Here is a 19,612-nt window from a genome sequence, read left to right as displayed (position 1 = left end):
AGGTGAAGCAACACTTCACTTGTGAATCTGCAGGGGTTGTCTACTGTATTGGGGTCTCCCGTTGTGGTCTCCTCTACATCAGAGAGACTGGACGCAGACTGGGAGATCGCTTCATTGAGAACCTCGGCTCTGTCCGCCGCAATAGCATGGATCTCCCAGAGGCCGCCCATTTCAATTCCCCATCCCATTCCCTTGCCAAGATGTTTGTCCATGGTCTCATGCACTGGTGGACTGAGACCACCAGCAAACTGGAGGAACAATACCTCATCTTCCATCTAAGCGCCCTCCAAATGGATGGCATTAATATCAACCTCCAGTTTCTGTTAAATCCCTCATCATATTCTTTCCCATTTCCATTTCCTCTCTTTCTCTTTCTTCCTCTCTCTCTTTCTCTCTCTCCTTCTCTCCTCTCTTTCTCCCCTTCCCTCTATCTCCTTTCACAGAAACAACATCAATTCTCACCTTTCATCTTACTCTTTTGTCTGTTGGTCTGTACTCCAACCCCCCTCCCCGTAACTTCGCCAACCCTATTCCCCTGTCTCCTTTCCCCCAACTCTCCATTCACAGCCAGATCCCCTCCCATGATCAATTCTCTCCACTTTCCTGCCCTTCCATCGTGTCCACCTGTGCCTTTGACTGTCAGCCTGTGCTCTTCCCCTGTCCCTTCTTCACTCCTCCCCCAGCCTTTAAATTCAGGCACCCGTCTCCCTTTTGCTCACACCTTGAGGAAGGCCTCAGGCCCAAAACGTCAGTGATGTATCTTTACCTCCTGTGGACGCTGCGAGACTGGCTGGGCTCCCCCAGTGTTTCTGGGGGTCTTTACTACAACCACAGGGCCTGCAGACTTTCGTATTTCACTGCCATCTTCCCCTGGTGCAGGGCCCAAGGGCACTGCTGCTGAATGGCTGGATTCCTGGTATAAAGTCATGACTCCAGCCAGGCTTGGATGGCCCAGAGTGAAGTAAATCCGTGTAGACACTGTTGACCCAAAGCCGGGTCAGTCGGCCGAATCCTGCACTGGCTGTACTGGTCGGAACAGGAATCCAACATCAGGGTGGCAGGGTGAGTGCAGCACTGTCACGGCGCCAGTGACCCAGGCTCAAATTTGGCGCTAATCGGTGAGGCGTTTGTTCTGTCGTCAGATTGGCCATGATCTCATTGAATGGCAAAGCAGGCTCGATGGGCAGAATGGCCAACTCCTGCTCCTGTTCCTATGTCCGCATGTATGATCTCCCCATGTCTGCATGGGTTTCCTCCGGGTGCTCCGGCCTCCACCCATGTAGGTTAATTGGGCAGCACGGGCTCAAAGGCCAGGAGGCCTGTTACCATGTTATTGGTCTAAATTAACATAAATGTTTTTCAAAATCTCCCAGATTTATTATTATTTATTTTTGAAGCTGATTTGTGACAGTTCAAGTGTCTGGAACCCACGCGTTTACCCCCGCTGGAGCAGAGCCCGGGGCTCTGAATCCCGTCCATGTCCTGCCCTCTGCTCCCTGAGTTGTATGGGGCTGCTCCCTGGTGCTTGTCCCAGACTGACCGACTGCTGGATCTATCGGTGGGGACAGAAGTTCGAAGCCCACCACCCACCTGGAAATCTGTGGAACTGAGCCAACTCCTGCTCTCTGTCTACATATGATTATTAGGTGCTATGTGTGGCTTCATCTGGCTGTGTATGTACAATCAGATGGTAACGAACTTAAGTCCGTTGAAGTAAAAAACACAATGCTGGAGAAACTCAGCAGGCCAAACAGTGTCCTGTAAGATTGAGGTCTTTATTCTTTGGAGCGTAGAAGTTTGAGGGGGGATTTGATAGAGGTATTTGAGGGGGGTAGTGTTACGAGACCAGAAGACCCAATAACCCAGCAGCAATAGATATTCACTAAGAAAAATGGTTACTTAAACAAAAGTTGCTTTTAATGATCTTTAAACATGAAAACAGAATCACACTTTAACTTATCACTATCAACTTAACTAACCCAACTTAACCCCCTTCTGATTCTAAGCGCACATATATGTAATGTGTGTGTAAGTTCAGAAAAGTTCTTTGGTTCACAGTTCAATCTCACTTCTCATTCTTCCAAGTTCACTGGTTGCAGGCAATTCTTATACTGTGCACAGAATTTAACATGTATAAAGTTCACCAGGCTTTGGTGCTTGAAAGGTAAATGGTTACCGCTCAGGAAGATTCTTGTCGGTTTTCAAAGAGAGATTTGTTGTTCCAGGACATCCACAACTGATTTACTTTCATCAGCCTCTCCAGTGTCTTGCTGACGAAACTTTCCCCCTTCAGAGTTCTCCAGGTGATAACCTCTTTCTTTCAGGTCACTACAGAGTTCCTTCTTGTTTCGCTTATTCCAAATGAAAAATTAGACAACCAAGTCCTCTCCTCTTGCATGAACCACAAGGGCTTTGACCAGGCTGAACTAAGAACTCACATCCCGTCTTCCAAATGGGGATTTCCACAAGCTTGCCAGCTTGTCCTGTTCCAGTACCTGTTGCTGCTGCTGACTGTAACATTGTAGAAGTGATTTCTGTCTATCTCTCTCTCTCTCTCTCTGAGAGAAAGCCTGTTTGACTCTCTCTGCTTGCAAAACCACAAGACCCTTTTAGAACAGCTCCAGACAATCTGTGGCTCGGACAACAATCCATTAGTGAAGTCTCTTGGGCACTCTCCAAAGCTCTTGCAAAGGCTCTGGGGCTGATATGTCGAGCATTAGGAGAGCTCCAGTATTTAAAATGATCTGTTTTAAAGTGTTTGTATGTGACCTACACTAACAAACCTTTCCCAATTATCTCCCAAAAACATATCTATATACCTTGTCACAATAGATAGAGTTGATGTGGAAGGGCTTTGTCCCTTGAGGGTAGGAGAGATTGAAACAAGAGGTCCTGAGTTAAGGAGCAAAAGTTTAGAAGTAACATGAGGGGAACCTTCTTTACTCAGAGAGTGGCAGCCATGTGGAATGTGCTTCCGGGAGAAGTAGTGGTGGCAGGGTCCATTTTGTCATTTAAAGAAAAAATGGATAGGTGTATGGACGGGAGGTTATGGGCAAGGAGCAGATAGGTGGGACGAGAGGAGGGTACTTGGTTCGGTGCAGACTAGAAGGGCCGCAATGGCCTGTTTTTGTGCTGTAATTGTTATATGGTTATATGTAACTAATGTTTTGGGCTTGTGCCCTTCATCAGGGTGTGAGCAAAATTGTACGCGGGCACCTGAACAAAATGGTGGTGGGGAGGAACACGGTCCCGCAGGCAGGAGGTAATAGGGAGGGAGGGCACAGCAGCAAACAAGGGGAGGGGGGATGTCTCTGAATGGAGAGGGAAGGGGGTGGAGAGTTGGAAGGAGAGTGAAGATCAGGTTAGCAGAAACCGGAGAGGTCGATTTTAATGCCATCCAATTGGAGAGGGCACCCCGACAGGAAATGAGGTGTTGCTCCCAGCCGGAGAACAACGGCCTCATGTCTTGAGTTTGTTGTTTAATACAATCGTTTCCCAAAGGCTGGTGGAGAAGCTGTCCCTTGCTGGGATTCAACGCCCCTCTCGGTGACTGGATCCTAAGCTTCCTAACGGAAAGATCACAGTCTGCCCGGGTCGGTGGCAGGACATCGAGCACCATCACGGTGAGCACTGGCGTACCTCAGGGCTGCAAACTCAGCCCGCCCCCGTTCACACTACTGACCCACAACTGCATCGATGGTCCAGCTCCAACAGGTTTGCAGGTGACACAACAGTCGTCGGCCTGGTCAGCAACCATGATGAGTCACCCTGCAGGGAAGAGGCAGGAAATGACGCGTGAAATGGCGCGAGAGTAACAACCCAAGTCTCAACGTGGACAAGATGAAGGAGATGATTAGGGGGACCAGGAACGACCACGCTCTACACATCAACAACTCTGTAGTGGAGAGAATGGAAAGCACCAAGTTCCTTGGAGTTCACTTCACTAGTGACCCATCGTGGACACTCAACATCCCCTCACTTGTTAGGAAGGCGCAACAGCCAGATTGTATGTCCTGAGAAGAATGAAGTGGGCAACACTACCGGCCACCATCATCTCAAACTTCTACAGGAGCTCTATCGGGAGCGTCCTGGCCGGCTGAATCACAGTATGGTGCAGAGAAATGGATCAGAGGCCAATCCACAGGACTTTAAGAGCGGCAGAGAGGATCACTGAGGTCTCTCTCCCTCCCTCCCCCATTGATGTGATCCACAGGGATCATTGTCTGAAGAGGGCATGTAGAATCATTGAGGATCCCTTCCACACAGCACCTTTCAGCTGCCCCCGTCGGGAAAGAGATACAGGAGTATCAGGGCCAGCACCACCAGGCTGAGGAGCAGCTTCTTCCCAGGGGCAGTGAGAATGTTGAACGACCAAAGGAACTGCTCACAGTGACCCTCCGAGACTCTTATATTCACAATACAATATTTATTTGTATAGATGAATATTTGTCCGGCATGTGTATTGTTCGCTTGTACGTGTATTGTTCACCTGCGCGTGTACTGTTTGCCTGCGTGTGTACTGTTCGCCTGCGTGTGTACTGTTCGCCTGCGTGTGTACTGTTCGCCTGCGTGTGTACTGTTTGCCTGCGTGTGTACTGTTCGCCTGCGTGTGTACTGTTCGCCTGCGTGTGTACTGTTCGCCTGCGTGTGTACTGTTCGCCTGCGTGTGTACTGTTCGCCTGCACATTTATTGTTTGCCCTCACATGTATTGTTCGCCTGCATGTGTACTGTTCACCTGTATGTGTATTGTTTGCATGCACGTGTATTGTTTTCCTTCGTGTGTATTGTTCGCCTGCATGTATCTTATTCGCCTGCATGTGGATTGTTTGCCTATACATGTATTGTTTGCCTGTACGTGTGATATATCTGGTTGTGTATCTGGGTGTTTTGCCCTGAGGACCCGATAACACTGTTTCATCGAGTTGTACTTGTGTAATTAGATAATAGACTTGGATGATGGGTGCCCTAACTGACAGACTCCGAGAGGGCTGTTGCCAGGGGTCAATCTCGAGGCGAGCAGGCCGTCTCAGCGGATGGGGCGACTCCGCCACGTGACTTATCTTTCCCTTGCCTCCCTGCAGCCTGGTTGTACGGTGATCCCCGGGAAGTGATCTACCCCAGGAACTCGACTGGCATGTACTGCGGAATCGGGGGCAACGCGTAAGTCGGGGTTGGGGATGGGCTGCAGGGACTCTGGGTCTGACACTGAGGTCAGGGGACAAGTCCATTGCCTCAGGCCAATGTTCTTGGGCCAATAGAACCACTCTGGAATGCATGATGCTTTGGAGAGCCAAGTCGTTCCCTCTGAGAGATTTTGGAGTCTGTTTACTCAATGCTACTCACGGGATGGCAGTGTTAAGAAGGTGTTATTAATAGTGGGATCAAGATTCAAGATTATTTTATTGTCATGTAATATTACACAAAATTGCCTTTTGTCTGTAGTAAAGCAGTCAAAGATTCACCATCAGCAGAAATTGCCCTGTGTCTCTTACAGTCAGAGAAAGAGAAACAAAAGGGAGATACTGAGTGTCCGTGGATTCGCCTCCCGTGCTCCCGCACCCTCTGCAGCTGTACGGTCTTCAGTGCACTCCCAAGCTCCAGATCCCAAGCTCCAAATCCCAACCTCCAACATAATCAGGAAAGCCTTCAGTGCCCTCGCTTGCCTCCCGGTTCCCCCTTCAGCCGGTCTCCGGCCATCCGCAGCCTGGTGCGAATCTTTTGAGCTCGATCACCAGTGGCCTGCCCACATCGTGCACGGTTAATTGCCGACAGCTCGTGGTCTGTGCGTCCTCAAGCCTCCCGAGTCCCTCGCTGGACTGCCGCCCCGTGGGTCAGCTTCTCTTTCTCACACAGAGGGGTGTGTTCTCCCTGTTCTCCCAATGTCCTCTGCTTCCCTGGAGACCGCCACAGAACATGGGCGCTGCCACTGTGAGCCCAAACCCCACGGTCACAGGATTTTAAAATAAACCGCCATTCAAAGCCTGTACGGAAGCAGTCGAACTGGCTGGTAGGACCCTGCGGAGGAGCACTGTGTCTCCAGTCCCTGATCCCGTGGGTCTGCAGAGCCGCCATAAACAAGGCCTTGGTTAGACCCCACTTGGAATATTGCGTCACCTCACACGGAATTCCACTGGGGGGGGGGGTGGTGCAGAGAAGATTTATAAGAATGCTGTCTGGATTGGAGAGCAGGCCTCATGAGGATAGGCTAAGTGAACTTGGTCTTTTCTCTAGAGGCTGAAGGGATACTGGATAATTTGGACAAGTTAGGTGAGTGGGCCAAGATGTGGCAGATGCAATATAATATGGATAAATGCTAGGTTCTCCACTTTGGAGGTACAAACAGGAAAGAGGACTATTATCTAAATGGGATCTGTTTAGAAGATGCAGAAAGACTTGGGCATTGCTGTGCATCAGTCATTGAAAGTGAGAGTGCGGGAGCGCAAGAGGAGTACAGAGATCCTGCTACAGCTCCACAGGGCCCTGGTGAGACCACATCTGGAGTACTGCGTGTAGTTTTGATCTCCTTATCTGAGGAAGGCCATCCTCGCCATGGAGGGGGTGCAGAGAAGGTTCACGAGACTGATACCAGACATGGAAGGACTTGCAGATGAAGAAAGGTTGGATAGACTAGGCTTGTATTCTCTGGAATTTAGAAGATTGAAGGGGTGGGATCTTATAGAAGCATATAAAATTCTTAAGAGTTTAGACAGACTAGATGCAGTAAGGTTGTTTCCAATGCTGGGAAAAACAGAACCAGAAGTCCCAGTTTAAGGACAAGGAGAGAAATTTTTTTAGGACTGAGATGAGAAAAAATGTCTTCTCTCAGAGGGTGGTGGATCTGTGGAATTCTTTGCCATAGGAAGTAGTTGAAGCCGGTTCTTTATCAATATTTAAGAGGAGGTTAGATTTGGCCCTTGTGGCTAAGGGGATCAGGGGGTATGGAGAGAAGGCAGGAACCGGGGACTGATCAGCCATGATCATATTGAATGGTGGGGTAGGCTTGAAGGGCCAAATGCCCTCCTCCTGCACCTATTTCTCTAGGTTTCTAAAACAATGTGGTGTGGATGGCTAACACGATTTAAGGTGCTTGGGGGTAAGTTCAGAGGGGATGTCATAGGCAAGTTTTTCCACACAGAGGGGGTGCGTGCGTGGAAACGGTGGTGGAGGTGGGGTCCTTTAAGAGACTAGTAGACAGGCCCACGGAGTTGAGAATAATGCAGTCGGGAAATTCTCGGCAGTTGTTCGATTGGTGCAACACTGTCGGTCAGAGGGCCTGTCCTGGGCTGGAGATTTCTATGCTCACAGAGGGAAGGCAGTGGTGGTGCTAGAGGGAGGGGTAGTCATGCAGAGGAGTCTGCCCCTGGCTGTTCGTGTTAATGCGCCTGCTCTTCCTCACAGCGAGAAACCGCACGTCCTCTACTTCAACATCCTGAAATGCGTCACGCCCACGGGCATCTTGACCACCGCTCTGAATGGACTTCAGTGCCCCACCACCCAGGTAACACGGCCACTTTGAGGGAGGACCCTCCTCGTGCCGAGGAACCGCGCTCGAGCCAGGGTCAAAATTGTGTGCACCCCTCGTCTCCTGCTCCGGGCTTTGAAGGTTAAAACTCTATGCGGGAGAAACCCAGCAGGTCAAACAGTAGACTTTAGGTAGTAAAAACAAAAATACATAGCCAACGATTCGGGCTCAAGCCCTTCATCGAGGTACGAGGTATAGATCAAGATCTCATGGCTTAAACCTGAGACGTTGGTTATGTATCTTTATCTTTGCTGTATAAAGTTGGACCTACTGGGTTTGTTCTAGGGTTGCCAGACATCCAGTTTTAGAGCCCTCTGTCCTCCGTCCGGTGCCACCTCGAGCCCGACATTAATTTGTCCTCCGTTTGGGTGTGTAGGCCCAAATGGAGGACAAATTAAGGGACTTAGCTGATAAATGCAGTGTGCGGCCATGTTTTTTCTTGCGTGATGAGGGGAAAGTGTGACAGCGGCGCACGCAATGAGGGGGAAGTGTGATGGCGGCGCACGAAGGTTCATCGCGTCCTAGGGTCCATAGGCCGTGTGTGGCCACGTTTCTTCTCACACACATGCGTGATTGGGACAGACAGAGTCAACATGGACAGGCTTTTTTCCATTGAGAGTGGGGGAGGTTCAAACAAGAGGACCTGGATTGAGATTGAAGGGGGAAATTTCTTCCCTCAGAGGGGGGAGGGAGTGGGGAATGAGCTCCTGTCCAAAGCGGTCGAGGCAGACTTGATTTTAACATTGAAGAAAAAGTTGGAAAGGTATGTGAACAAGGGGTGTGGAGGGTTACGGTCCAGGTGCGGGTCAACGGGACGAGGTGGGAGAAGATGTTCGGCATGGACTAGAGGGGCCAAACTGGGCTGTTACTCTGCTGGAACATATATCGGATAGCCATTGAGTACAAGTAGGAGGGACAGCATCTCATCAGTGTGGAACGTCCAGCAATAAACAAGGCAAAGGAAACAACATGGGATTGAGACAGAGTTAAGTTCAAATATTTTAGTTGATCTAAAAAGTTGACCCAAAATTAGGTATCGGATTCACATTGAGAAGTAAAGATAAGGTGTGAAAAGTTATCTTCCCAAAACGTGGAAAGAGAGGAACAAGTTCAAAACACCTGTCTTCAGGGGCACAAGAATTCTGCGGAAGGAGGGTCTGTACCAGAACAGATAGAGGGGGGCATTAGTGTGTTAGTGTTAGAGGGGGGGAAATCACTGCAATTCTCTCAGTGGCGGGGGAGCGGGGAGATGCTGGCACCTGCCGTCGAACGTTAACATCCTCCGTCCCTCTGATGTAGCAGACGGTAGACGCTAGTGACGCTTGACGAGTGTTAGTGGTGGGTTGAGTCTCGCGGGCAGCAATTTTGGGGGGGGGCGATGCCCACGGGTGCCCCTCCTTGCCATGCCGCCCTGCGATGACTGCAGTTGGCGATGTGGAACCCGATTCCTTCCTCTTCCCTACCGTGGTGGAGGGGGCGGGTGGAGTTGGCTCTGTGGTTGGCATCTGCCCATTTTCTGTTGTCCAGGTGTGTGTATCGCAGTGTCCCACTAACTTCTGGCTGCCAGTGCTAGCAAGCGTGCCAGGGCAGAAAGCATCCAACGTCTTCCAGCAGCAATACTGCAACCCTGCATTGAACCTGACCACTACGACCCTGGTAAGTGCAGTCCCCTTTACCTGCGCAGCAAGATCCCGCCGTAGCGATGCAACAGTAACGCGTACCTCAATTTACTCTGTGGATGGAAGGACAAATTAGTGGCTCAAATCTCTGCGACTGACATCAACTTCCCCCCATCACTTACTCCGTCATCCTTATCAATGCTCCAACTCCCTCTCTGACTCCCCTCCTCTCTCCTACCATCCAATGACAGTCGTGATATCAGCTGCCACCCCGCCCCCCCGCCATGGGCACTTTGAGCTTACTCCTCTAATCCCATCTCAAGATTCAATGTATTGTAATTGTAATAAAACAGGGTCCTATAACATGAAATTCCTTTTCGCCTGCTGCAAGGCGGACAGATTTGCCACCGGCAGACATTGCCTGAAGCGCCTCACAATCGGAGAGAGAGAAGCAAAAGGGAGCTCGCCCCCTCCCCCCCAGGGTCACCGAGTGTCCGTGGATTCGCCTCCAGTGCTTCTGCAGCACCACAGAGCCCAGTCCAAACCATCAGGAACCCAAGCTACAGATCTGCACCTCCGACAACCCTTCGGCATCTCCCCCCCCCGCCCAGTTCCAATACCTGGCATCCCCTCCAGCCGGTTTCAAGCCAGCCTCCAGCAGTCCGCAGCCCGGCGCGGGTCTCCAGTGGTCCCCAGCCTCCTTGGGTTCCTCACCACGTGGGTGGGCCTTCCAGCCGTGGAGCCCCCTCGCTGGTCTGCCAACTGTGGTTACCGTCCCCGCGGGTCGTCTCCTCCTTCTCAGATCTGGGTGGGGGGGGTGATCTCCCTGTTTTCCGGTGCCCCGCTCCAGTCCTGCGCTCTCCTCGTGTCTACTATTGATCAGAGGCACCGCCATCTTGGATGCAGACCCTGCGGTTGCGGGATTTTAAATGAAACAGCCGTCTGCTCCTTTAACCGGCTGCGCTGAGTTTTTAAAAAATTTTTTTATTTTTCACACCATAAACCACATTGACCATGATACATACATTTTCCTTTTCAAATATATACAGTGTCATTTTCTCCCCCCCCCCTCCTCCCATCCCACCCTCCCTACCTCCCCCCCCATCCATTTAAAGTACAAAATCTAAGATACATTAAACCAGTCAAACAATGTTGTCATTCAATAAAAATAAACAAGAAATTCCACTGAATCAATTCTTTTCATTTCCTTCTCCTTTCGTTAATTTAGGTGGTGAATGTCCCCGGTAGGTTTTCTCTATTGTGTTTCATGTATGGCTCCCATATTTGTTCAAATATTTCAATATTATTTCTTAAACTATATGTTATTTTTTCTAATGGAATACATTTATTCATTTCTATATACCATTGTTGTATTTTCAAATTATCTTCCAATTTCCAGGTTGACATAATACATTTTTTTGCTACGGCTAGAGCTATCTTAACAAATCTTTTTTGTGCACCATCCAAATCAATTCCAAATTCTTTGTTTTTTATGTTACTTAGGAGGAAAATCTCTGGGTTTTTTGGTATATTGTTTTCTGTAATTTTATTTAATATCTGGTTTAGATCTTCCCAAAATTTTTCTACTTTCTCACACGTCCAGATTGCATGAATTGTTGTTCCCATTTATTTTTTACAACGAAAACATCTGTCAGATACTGTTGGGTCCCATTTATTTAACTTTTGAGGTGTAATATATAGCCTGTGTATCCAGTTATATTGTGTCATACATAACCTCGTATTTGTTGTATTTCTCATCGTTCCAGAACATAACTTCTCCCATGTTTCCTTTTTTATCTTTATATTTAAATCTTGTTCCCATTTTTGTTTAGTTTTACCATTTGTTTCCTCATTCTCCTTTTCTTGCAGTTTAATATACATATTTGTTATAAATCTTTTGATTATCATTGTATTTGTAATCACATATTCAAAGTTACTTCCCTCTGGTAACCTCAGACTCCTTCCCAATTTGTCCTTCAAGTAGGATCTCAATTGGTAATATGCCAGCACTGTATCTTGAGTTATATTGTATTTATCTTTCATTTGTTCAAAGGATAATAATCTATTTCCTGAAAAACAATTTTCTATTCTTTTGATCCCTTTTTTCTCCCATTCTCTAAAGGAAAGGTTATCTATTGTAAAAGGGATTAGTTGATTTTGCGTCAGTATTAGTTTTGGTAATTAGTAATTTGTTTTATTCCTTTCTACATGAATCTTCTTCCAAATATTGAGCAGATGATGTAATACTGGAGAACTCCTACGTTGTACCAATTTTTCATCCCATTTATATAATATGTGTTCAGGTATCTTTTCCCCTATTTTATCTAGTTCTAATCTAGTCCAATCTTGCTTTTTCCTTGTTTGATAAAAATCTGATAGGTATCTTAATTGTGCGGCTCTATAATAATTTTTTAAGTTTGGCAGTTGTTAGCCTCCTTGTTTATACCATTCTGTAAATTTATCTAGTGCTATCCTCGGTTTCCCCCCTTTCCATAAAAATTTCCTTATTATTTTCTTTAACTCCTTGAAGAATTTCTCTGTCAAGTGTATTGGCAATGCCTGAAATAGGTATAATATCCTTGGGAAAATGTTCATTTTAATACAGTTTATCCTTCCTATTAGTATTAATGGTAAATCTTTCCAATGCTCTAAATCGCCCTGTAATTTTTTCATTAGTGGATAATAATTGAGTTTATACAGATGGCCGAGATTTTTATTTATTTGTATACCTAGGTATCTTATTGCTACGGGCTGTGCTGAGTTGATGGGTGTTGACTGGGCGGCTGGACCCTGTGGGACCGCTCCTCACTTTCTGTGTGTCCACAAAGTGGCAGAACTGCTGATACAGCGAATCCAAATCTGTCCCTTGGCAGATCTGGATGACAATTGGATCAGCAAGTTTGCAGATGACATTATGATTGGGGGATGCAGCGGACAGCGAAGACGGCTTTCAAAGCTTGCAGCTGAAAAGTGTGTTATGAGCCCAGAGGACCCAGCAGCAATAAATATTCACCAAGACAAATGATTACTTTTAATTATCTTTAAACATGAAAACAGAATCACACTTTAACTTATCACTATTGACTTAACTAACCTAACTTAACCCCCTTCTGATTCTAAGCGCACATGTGTGTAATGTGTGTGTAAGTTCAGAAAAGTTCTTTGATTCAGTCCAATCTCACTTCTCACTCCTCCAAGTTCACTGGTATCAGGCAATTCTTACACTGTGCACAGAATTTAACAATTATAAAGTTCACCAGGCTTTGGTGCTTGAAATGTAAATGGTTACTGCTCAGGAAGGTCCTTGTCAGGTTTCAGAGAGAGATTCTTTGTTCCAGGACATCCGCAACTGATTCCTTTTAAATCAGCCACTCCAGTGTCTTGCTGACGGAACTTGCTCCCTTAGGGTTCTCCAGATGATAACCTCTTCCTTTCAGGTCACCACAGAATGTCTTTTTGTTTCGCTTATTCCAAGTGAAACATTAGACAGCCAATCCTCTCCTCTTGCATGAACCATAAGGGCTTTGACCAGGCTGAACAAAGCACTCACAACCTGTCTTCCAAATAGGGTTTACCACAAGCTTGCCAGTTTGTCCTGTTCCAGTTGCTACTGCTAACTGTAAAATTGTAAAACTGATCTCTCTCTCTCTCTCTCTCTCTCTCTCTCTGAGAGAAAGCCTGTTTGACTCTCTCTGCTTCCAAAACCACATGACCCTCTTCGTTCCCCTCCAGACAGTCTGGGCTCCAACAAGCTCTTTTATCTGTTGCCTTTTTATAAACAACAATCCACTAGTGAAGTCTCTTGGGCACTCTCCAAAGCTCTTGCAAAGGCTGTGGAGCCGACATGTCTAGCATTAGCAGAGCTCTAGTATTTTAAATAAGATCTGTTTTAAAGTGTTTGTATGTGACCTACACTAACAAACCTGCCCTCAATTTATCTCCCAAAAACATATCTATAATCTGTCACAAGTGGCAGATGGAATTTTATGCAGACAAGTGTGAGGTGTTATCTTTTGGAAGGACAAACCAAGAAAGGACGTACACGTTGAACAGTCAGGCACTGAAGAGTGTGGTAGCTCAGAGGGATTTGGGAACACAGCTACATAATTCCCTGAAAGTGGTGTCTCAGGTAGAAAGGTTCATATTGGCCTTCGCAAATCAAAGTATTGAGTACAGGAGCTGGGATGATATGGTGAAATTATATAAGATATGGCTGAGGTCAAATTTGGAGTATTGTGTGCAATTTTAGGCACCTACAGTAATTACTGGAAACATCAATAAGATAGAAAGAGTGCAGAAAAGGTTTGTAAGGATGTTGCTGGTAATTGAGGGACTGAGTTACAGGGAAAGGTTAAACAGATTCGGACTTTATTCCCTGGAGTGTAGAAGAATAAGGGGAGATTTGATGAAGATTTACAAAATTATGAGGGGGGTGGATGGAGTAAATTCAAACAGGCTTTTTCCACTGAGGACATGGATTAAGATTGAAAGGGGAAAGGTTTAGGGGGAACTTTTTCACACAGGGAGTGGTGGGAATGTGGATCGAGCTGCCAGCTGAGGTGGTGAATGTGGTTTTGGTTTTGATCATTAAGAAAATTTGGACAAGTCCATGGATGGGAAGGGTCTGGAGGGCTATGGACTGGGTGCAGGTCTGTGGGCCGAGGCAGAATAATAATTTGGCACAGACTAGATGAGCCAAAGGGCCTGTTTTCTGCACGGTCGGGTTTCCATGCTTCTGACCACTGTCACGGCATTATGGAATCCAGAATCTTTCTGCTCACAAATTTCTCTAATCCTCGACTTGGAGCAATGATTTTTGGGAGGGGGTCCCATGTCCTGAGGGCTGGTTACAAATATCGGTGAAGCCCTTCTCCAACTACTGACCCTCTCCCACAGCAAAACTGACAAACCTTTCCAGGAGTTGATGGAAAATGTTGCTTCATTCCCTCCCCTCATTCTCCAGCCCCACCCCCACATGCCACTATCTCCCTCCACCCAAGTTCTGTGCCCAGTCTGCTGACCCGCCTGCTGTCTACTGGCTGATGGCGCCATTGTTCGTTTCAGAGTCCCCAGGACATCGTGGCCAAGGAACTGTGTCCACCCTACACCATCCCCAGCACCCCATGTGAGTAACCACTTCCGACGCTGGGGCCACGAGCGAGCTGCACTCTGGGACTGCGCGGCAGAGGAGCTGAAACAGCTCCCTCCTCCCAGAAATATGTCCCCGCTCCCGTCTCACTTCTGGGCGCTGGCGGACGTTCTACGATAGGGGAGAAAAGGGGGGGTGTGGCGGAGAGACGGGCTTGGGGAGTGGAGGAACAGGGTCGGGGGGGTGGACCTGGGGTGTGGGATGCAACACAAAAAAACGAGCTGGAGAATCTCAGCTGGTCACGTGGCGTCGATCAGAAGTAAAGGGGTACCCAACGTTTCAGACCTGGCCTTCATCGAGGTTTAAGCAGGCAGGGACCTGAATTTAAAGGTGGGGGTAGGTGGGAAAGGGAGGAAGGGGCAAGGGGAGGAGCACAGGCCAACAGGTAAAAGCTAAGTGGATACAGGTGGGAGGGCAGGTGATGTGGGAAGGGGTTGGAGGAAAGGAGGCAGAGGGATAGCAAAAGAGAGAGACTAGAGGGGGTACACCAGAGGGGCGGTAGCAGTTAACGTGATGCTGTTACAGTGCCAGCAACCCTGGCCCGAATCCAGCACTGTCTGCAAGGAGTTTGCACGTTCTCCCTGTGTCTGCTTGGCTCTCCTCCAGGTGCTCTGGAGGACTTCAAAATGTACCTGGTTGCAGGTGAATTGGGTGTAATTTTGGCGTGGACCCGGGGGCCTGTCGCCCTGCTGTACGTTTGGTTGGAGAGTGTCCAGGCCGAATATTAGGTGCTGTTCCTCCAATTTGCAGGTGGCCATGGTCTGTCATGGACAGACATGTCAGTGTGGGGAATGGGGTGTGGAATAAAAGTAGTTGGCCACTGGTAAGTCCCCTTCCGGCAATGGACAGATCGAAGGTGACAGGGGGGAATTGGAGGAGTTGGGTGAGAGGAGGAGGAGATGGAGAGAACCAGACTGTCATGGGCGGGGGGTGGGGGGGAGGTGAGGTTCAGACTGGTGGGGATTGGGAGGGAGAGTGATGGGGCCTTCTGGGCCAGGCTGTGGGGCGAGGTGGGGAGGGAGGAACAGGGTAAGGGTGATTAGAAATGGAGAGGAGGAGGTGGGGGTTGATGCTGTAATGACCCAGGACCCCAGATTACGTTGTCCCCTGGTCCTCCCTTGGTGGCAGCATGCCGCTGCGCAGAACTCGGGAGGGTTTGTCCATGCAAAAGGTTGATTTGCTGGGGCAGCAGGCGATCAAGAAGGCAAATAGAACGTTGGCAATTGCCAGAGGGATTGAATTGCTAGAGATTCTGCTGCAACTGAACAAGGTACTAATGTGGCCGCTGTGGAGTATCGGCACTGGGACCACTGTTGTTTCTTGTCTCTGTCGATGATCTGGATGATAATATGGACACTAAGATTGGAGGCGTTGTGGACAGCGAGGAAGGCTTTCAAAGCTTGCAGAGGGATCTGGACCCAACTGAGAAAATGGCCAAAAAGTGGCAGATGGAATTTAATGCAGACAAGTGTAAGGTGATGCAACTTGGAAGGACAGACCAAGGTAGGAGAAACACAGTAAATGGTTGGGCACTGAGGAGTACGGAGGAACAAAGGGATTTGGGAACACAGATACATAATTCCCTGAAAATGGCGTCACAGGTAGACAGTGCTGTGAAAAAAGCTTTTGACATCTTGATCTTAATAAATCAAAGTATATGAGTTGGGATGTTGTGGTGAGGTTATGTAAAACATTGGTGAGGCCAAATTTGGAGTATTGTGCTCAGTTCTGGTTGCCAAATAACAGGAAGGATATCAGTAAGACTGAAAGAGTGCAGAGAAGATTTACTAGGATGTTCCCGGGTCTTCAGGTGTTGAGTTACAGGGAAAGATTAAACAGGTTAGGGCTTTATTCCTTGGAGTGTAGGAGAATGAGGGGAGAATTGATAGAGGTTTACAAAATTATTTCGGGGACTTAGCCTCAAGATTCAGGTGAGTAGATTTAGGACAGAGATTAGGAGGAACTGCTTTTCCCAAACGGTGGTGAATCTGTGGAATTTGCTGCCTATTGAAGTAGTGGAGGGGATAGATTTTTACATTTTAAAAGAATTGGAGGCTATGGGAATCGGGCAGGTCGGTGGAGATGAGCCTGTCATCAGATTGGCCTTGATCTCATTGAATGGTGAAGGAGGCTCAACAGGCAGGATGTCCGACTCCCGCTCCTGTTTCTTATATTCTTCCCAAACCTGGGGACTTTGGTGAGGGCACAGTATAATCCTAATCTACCCCCACCCCTCCCAATCTCCATAACCTTCATCTCCTGGTGTTCCAGTCTTCGGTAGGTGCATACCAAAATTGGATGGCGTGGTGTACCCAGACAACTTCACCATCGGTGGGATCGCAGCGGGAAACGCCACAGCCGACGCGGTGAAGGAAGCGACGGGGTAAGGTCCACCAGAGACCTGGGTGCCCCCCTCCTCCCCCGCTTCACCGGGTCACCAGTTTCCTGCCCCCTCCCCCCGTAATACCCCTGGACTGCCCATGTTCCCAACATCAGCTCTGTCACCCCAGCAACCCTGGTGCTCACTCCTCCCCCCACCACTGATCCTCCACTTCCCCCCTGCTACTGACACGCCCCTCACTTCCCCCTTCCCCTCTCTCTAGCCCTTTTCACTTTGAAAAGCCACGCTATTGCTGTATACACCTTGCGTCTCTGGAAGCCGGCTTGCTTGTTCACACAAAACAGAAGAAAACCCAGGAAAGTGAGTCCTTTTACACAGCAAGCCAGCTTCCCAGAGCCAAAGAGGTGGGACATGTAATACAGCAGCGTTAGTGTGATGTTGTGTTGAGAAAAGAATCCATTTTGGTGGGTTTGGACACGAGCAATAACACACATTTTGTCTAAAAGTGTGGGAAAATGTTAAACATTTGATAAAATGTGTGTTTGTAAAAGCTTCGTATGGATTGCAAACCCTTTGGGACCAGACCCATTGAATCTGATCCACCCAGGCAGGGCTGACATTAGCACACTGCTCTAATCGCTCTGCACCCATGACTGGGAACCTTTCCTGGACCCAACATCATGACATCATCTTCCCTTGCCATTTCGACCCAGACAACATAGTTTGCCCCTTTTTTAGACTGGCCCCCACATCAATACTCTCCACCTCTGACACTACCTACCTTGGTGGATTGTAGCCGGGTAAGTTTAGACCCACCCCACCCCACCATCACTACATTCAATACATTCACAGTGCTCGACAGGCAGATAATACCCGGCTTTAATGTTCCGTGTATCTGAAACATGCTCCATGATCTTTCTCTGACGCTCTCCATCTCTGTATCCCTCCCTCCATCCCCAACCCCCCTCCCTCCCCCAGATCCTGTTCCAGCCCCCGTACGCCTCCCGATCTCTGTAAACCCCACCTTGCCACCTGCCGTCTTTGTGACCATTCCCACCCCATCTCAGCCCTCTGACTTCTGGAACAATCCCTGTGTCAGTAACAAATTTTGATCCCTTCCTCCCTGCATTTGGGTCCTCTTCCAGCCCCTACACCAACCCCCACCATCTTTGTAAAGAGCGAGTCTCTGTAAGACCCCACTTACCCTCCATGCTTCTGACCCTCACCCTACCTCCATGTCTGTATCCCCCCCCACCCCCAGCTCCAAAACCCCTCCATGTATCAGTACCCCTCTCTCCAGCCCCTACACCCCTCCCTGACTGTATCCTCCTTCTTTCCCCATGCGCTTTCCTGTTCTGGATTTCTCTCTGGTCCTCACACCCCTTTTCTCTGTAGACCCCTTTGATCCAAAAACTCCTCCCTTTCTCTGGCCTCTATACCCCTCTCTATCTCTGAAAGACCCCAACAATGAAGACGCAGTTTACATCCGGTACCGCACGGATGGCAGTCTCTTCAATCTGAGGCGCCTGCAAGCTCACACCAAGACACAAGAGAAACTTGTCCGTGAACTACTCTTTGCAGACGATGCCGCTTTAGTTGCCCATTCAGAGCCAGCTCTTCAGCGCTTGACGTCCTGCTTTGCGGAAACTGCCAAAATGTTTGGCCTGGAAGTCAGCCTGAAGAAAACTGAGGTCCTCCATCAGCCAGCTCCCCACCATGACTACCAGCCCCCCCACATCTCCATCGGACACACAAAACTCAAAACGGTCAACCAGTTTACCTATCTCGGCTGCACCATTTCATCAGATGCAAGGATCGACAATGAGACAGACAACAGACTCGCCAAGGCAAATAGTGCCTTTGGAAGACTACACAAAAGAGTCTGGAAAAACAACCAACTGAAAAACCTCACAAAGATAAGCGTATACAGAGCCGTTGTCATACCCACACTCCTGTTCGGCTCCGAATCATGGGTCCTCTACCGGCATCACCTACGGCTCCTAGAACGCTTCCACCAGCGTTGTCTCCGCTCCATCCTCAACATCCATTGGAGCGCTTTCATCCCTAACGTCGAAGTACTCGAGATGGCAGAGGTCGACAGCATCGAGTCCACGCTGCTGAAGATCCAGCTGCGCTGGATGGGTCACGTCTCCAGAATGGAGGACCATCGCCTTCCCAAGATCGTGTTATATGGCGAGCTCTCCACTGGCCACCGTGACAGAGGTGCACCAAAGAAAAGGTACAAGGACTGCCTAAAGAAATCTCTTGGTGCCTGCCACATTGACCACCGCCAGTGGGCTGATATCACCTCAAACCGTGCATCTTGGCGCCTCACAGTTTGGCAGGCAGCAACCTCCTTTGAAGAAGACCGCAGAGCCCACCTCACTGACAAAAGGCAAAGGAGGAAAAACCCAACACCCAACCCCAACCAACCAATTTTCCCCTGCTGCCGCTGCAACTGTGTCTGCCTGTCCCGCATCGGACTTGTCAGCCACAAACGAGCCTGCAGCTGACGTGGACTTTTACCCCCTCCATAAATCTTCGTCCGCGAAGCCAAGCCAAAGAAGATACCCCTCTCTATCTCTGTAAACCCCTCCAGTCACCTACACTCATTGCTATCTCTGTAACCCACTCTGACCCTGGCATGCTTCTACCACTGTAATCCTTTCCAGTCCCCCACACCTCTCCATGTCTCTTAAACACCCTCCAGTCCTCCACACCCCTCCCTGTCTCTGTTATACCCTCTGGTCCCAAACACCCCTCCTCATCTCTGTAACCCTCCTCCAATCTCCTACACCTCTCCCTATCTCTGTAACCCACCCTCTGGTTTGCCACACCCTTCCTGTCTCTTTACCCCTCTCCAATCTCTTACTCCACTCACTGTCTCTATAGCCCCCTCCAGTCCCCTACCCTCTCCCTGTCTCTGTATCCCCCTGTCATCCCCTATACCCCTTCCTGTCTCTGTATCCCCCTGTCATCC

The 19,612-nt window shown here is 48.8% G+C and overlaps 1 protein-coding gene across 1 annotated transcript in view; it reads left to right on the top strand.

Moving 5' to 3' along the window:
* The window catches only part of slc44a4 (solute carrier family 44 member 4), an 83,264-nt gene that overhangs the window by 29,564 nt on the left and 34,088 nt on the right, over positions 1-19,612 (top strand). The window contains exons 4-8 of the mRNA XM_069919592.1: positions 5,083-5,161; positions 7,400-7,499; positions 9,051-9,179; positions 14,207-14,267; positions 16,563-16,674. Of these exons, the coding sequence (XP_069775693.1) occupies positions 5,083-5,161; positions 7,400-7,499; positions 9,051-9,179; positions 14,207-14,267; positions 16,563-16,674 (481 nt within the window). The remainder of the gene's footprint in view (positions 1-5,082; positions 5,162-7,399; positions 7,500-9,050; positions 9,180-14,206; positions 14,268-16,562; positions 16,675-19,612) is intronic.

The sequence above is a fragment of the Narcine bancroftii genome, chromosome 2 (assembly GCF_036971445.1).
Source record: "Narcine bancroftii isolate sNarBan1 chromosome 2, sNarBan1.hap1, whole genome shotgun sequence".
Lineage (NCBI taxonomy): Eukaryota > Metazoa > Chordata > Chondrichthyes > Torpediniformes > Narcinidae > Narcine > Narcine bancroftii.
The sequence above is the reverse complement of the archived record's forward strand: the minus strand, read 5'-3'. Positions and strand labels throughout refer to the sequence as shown.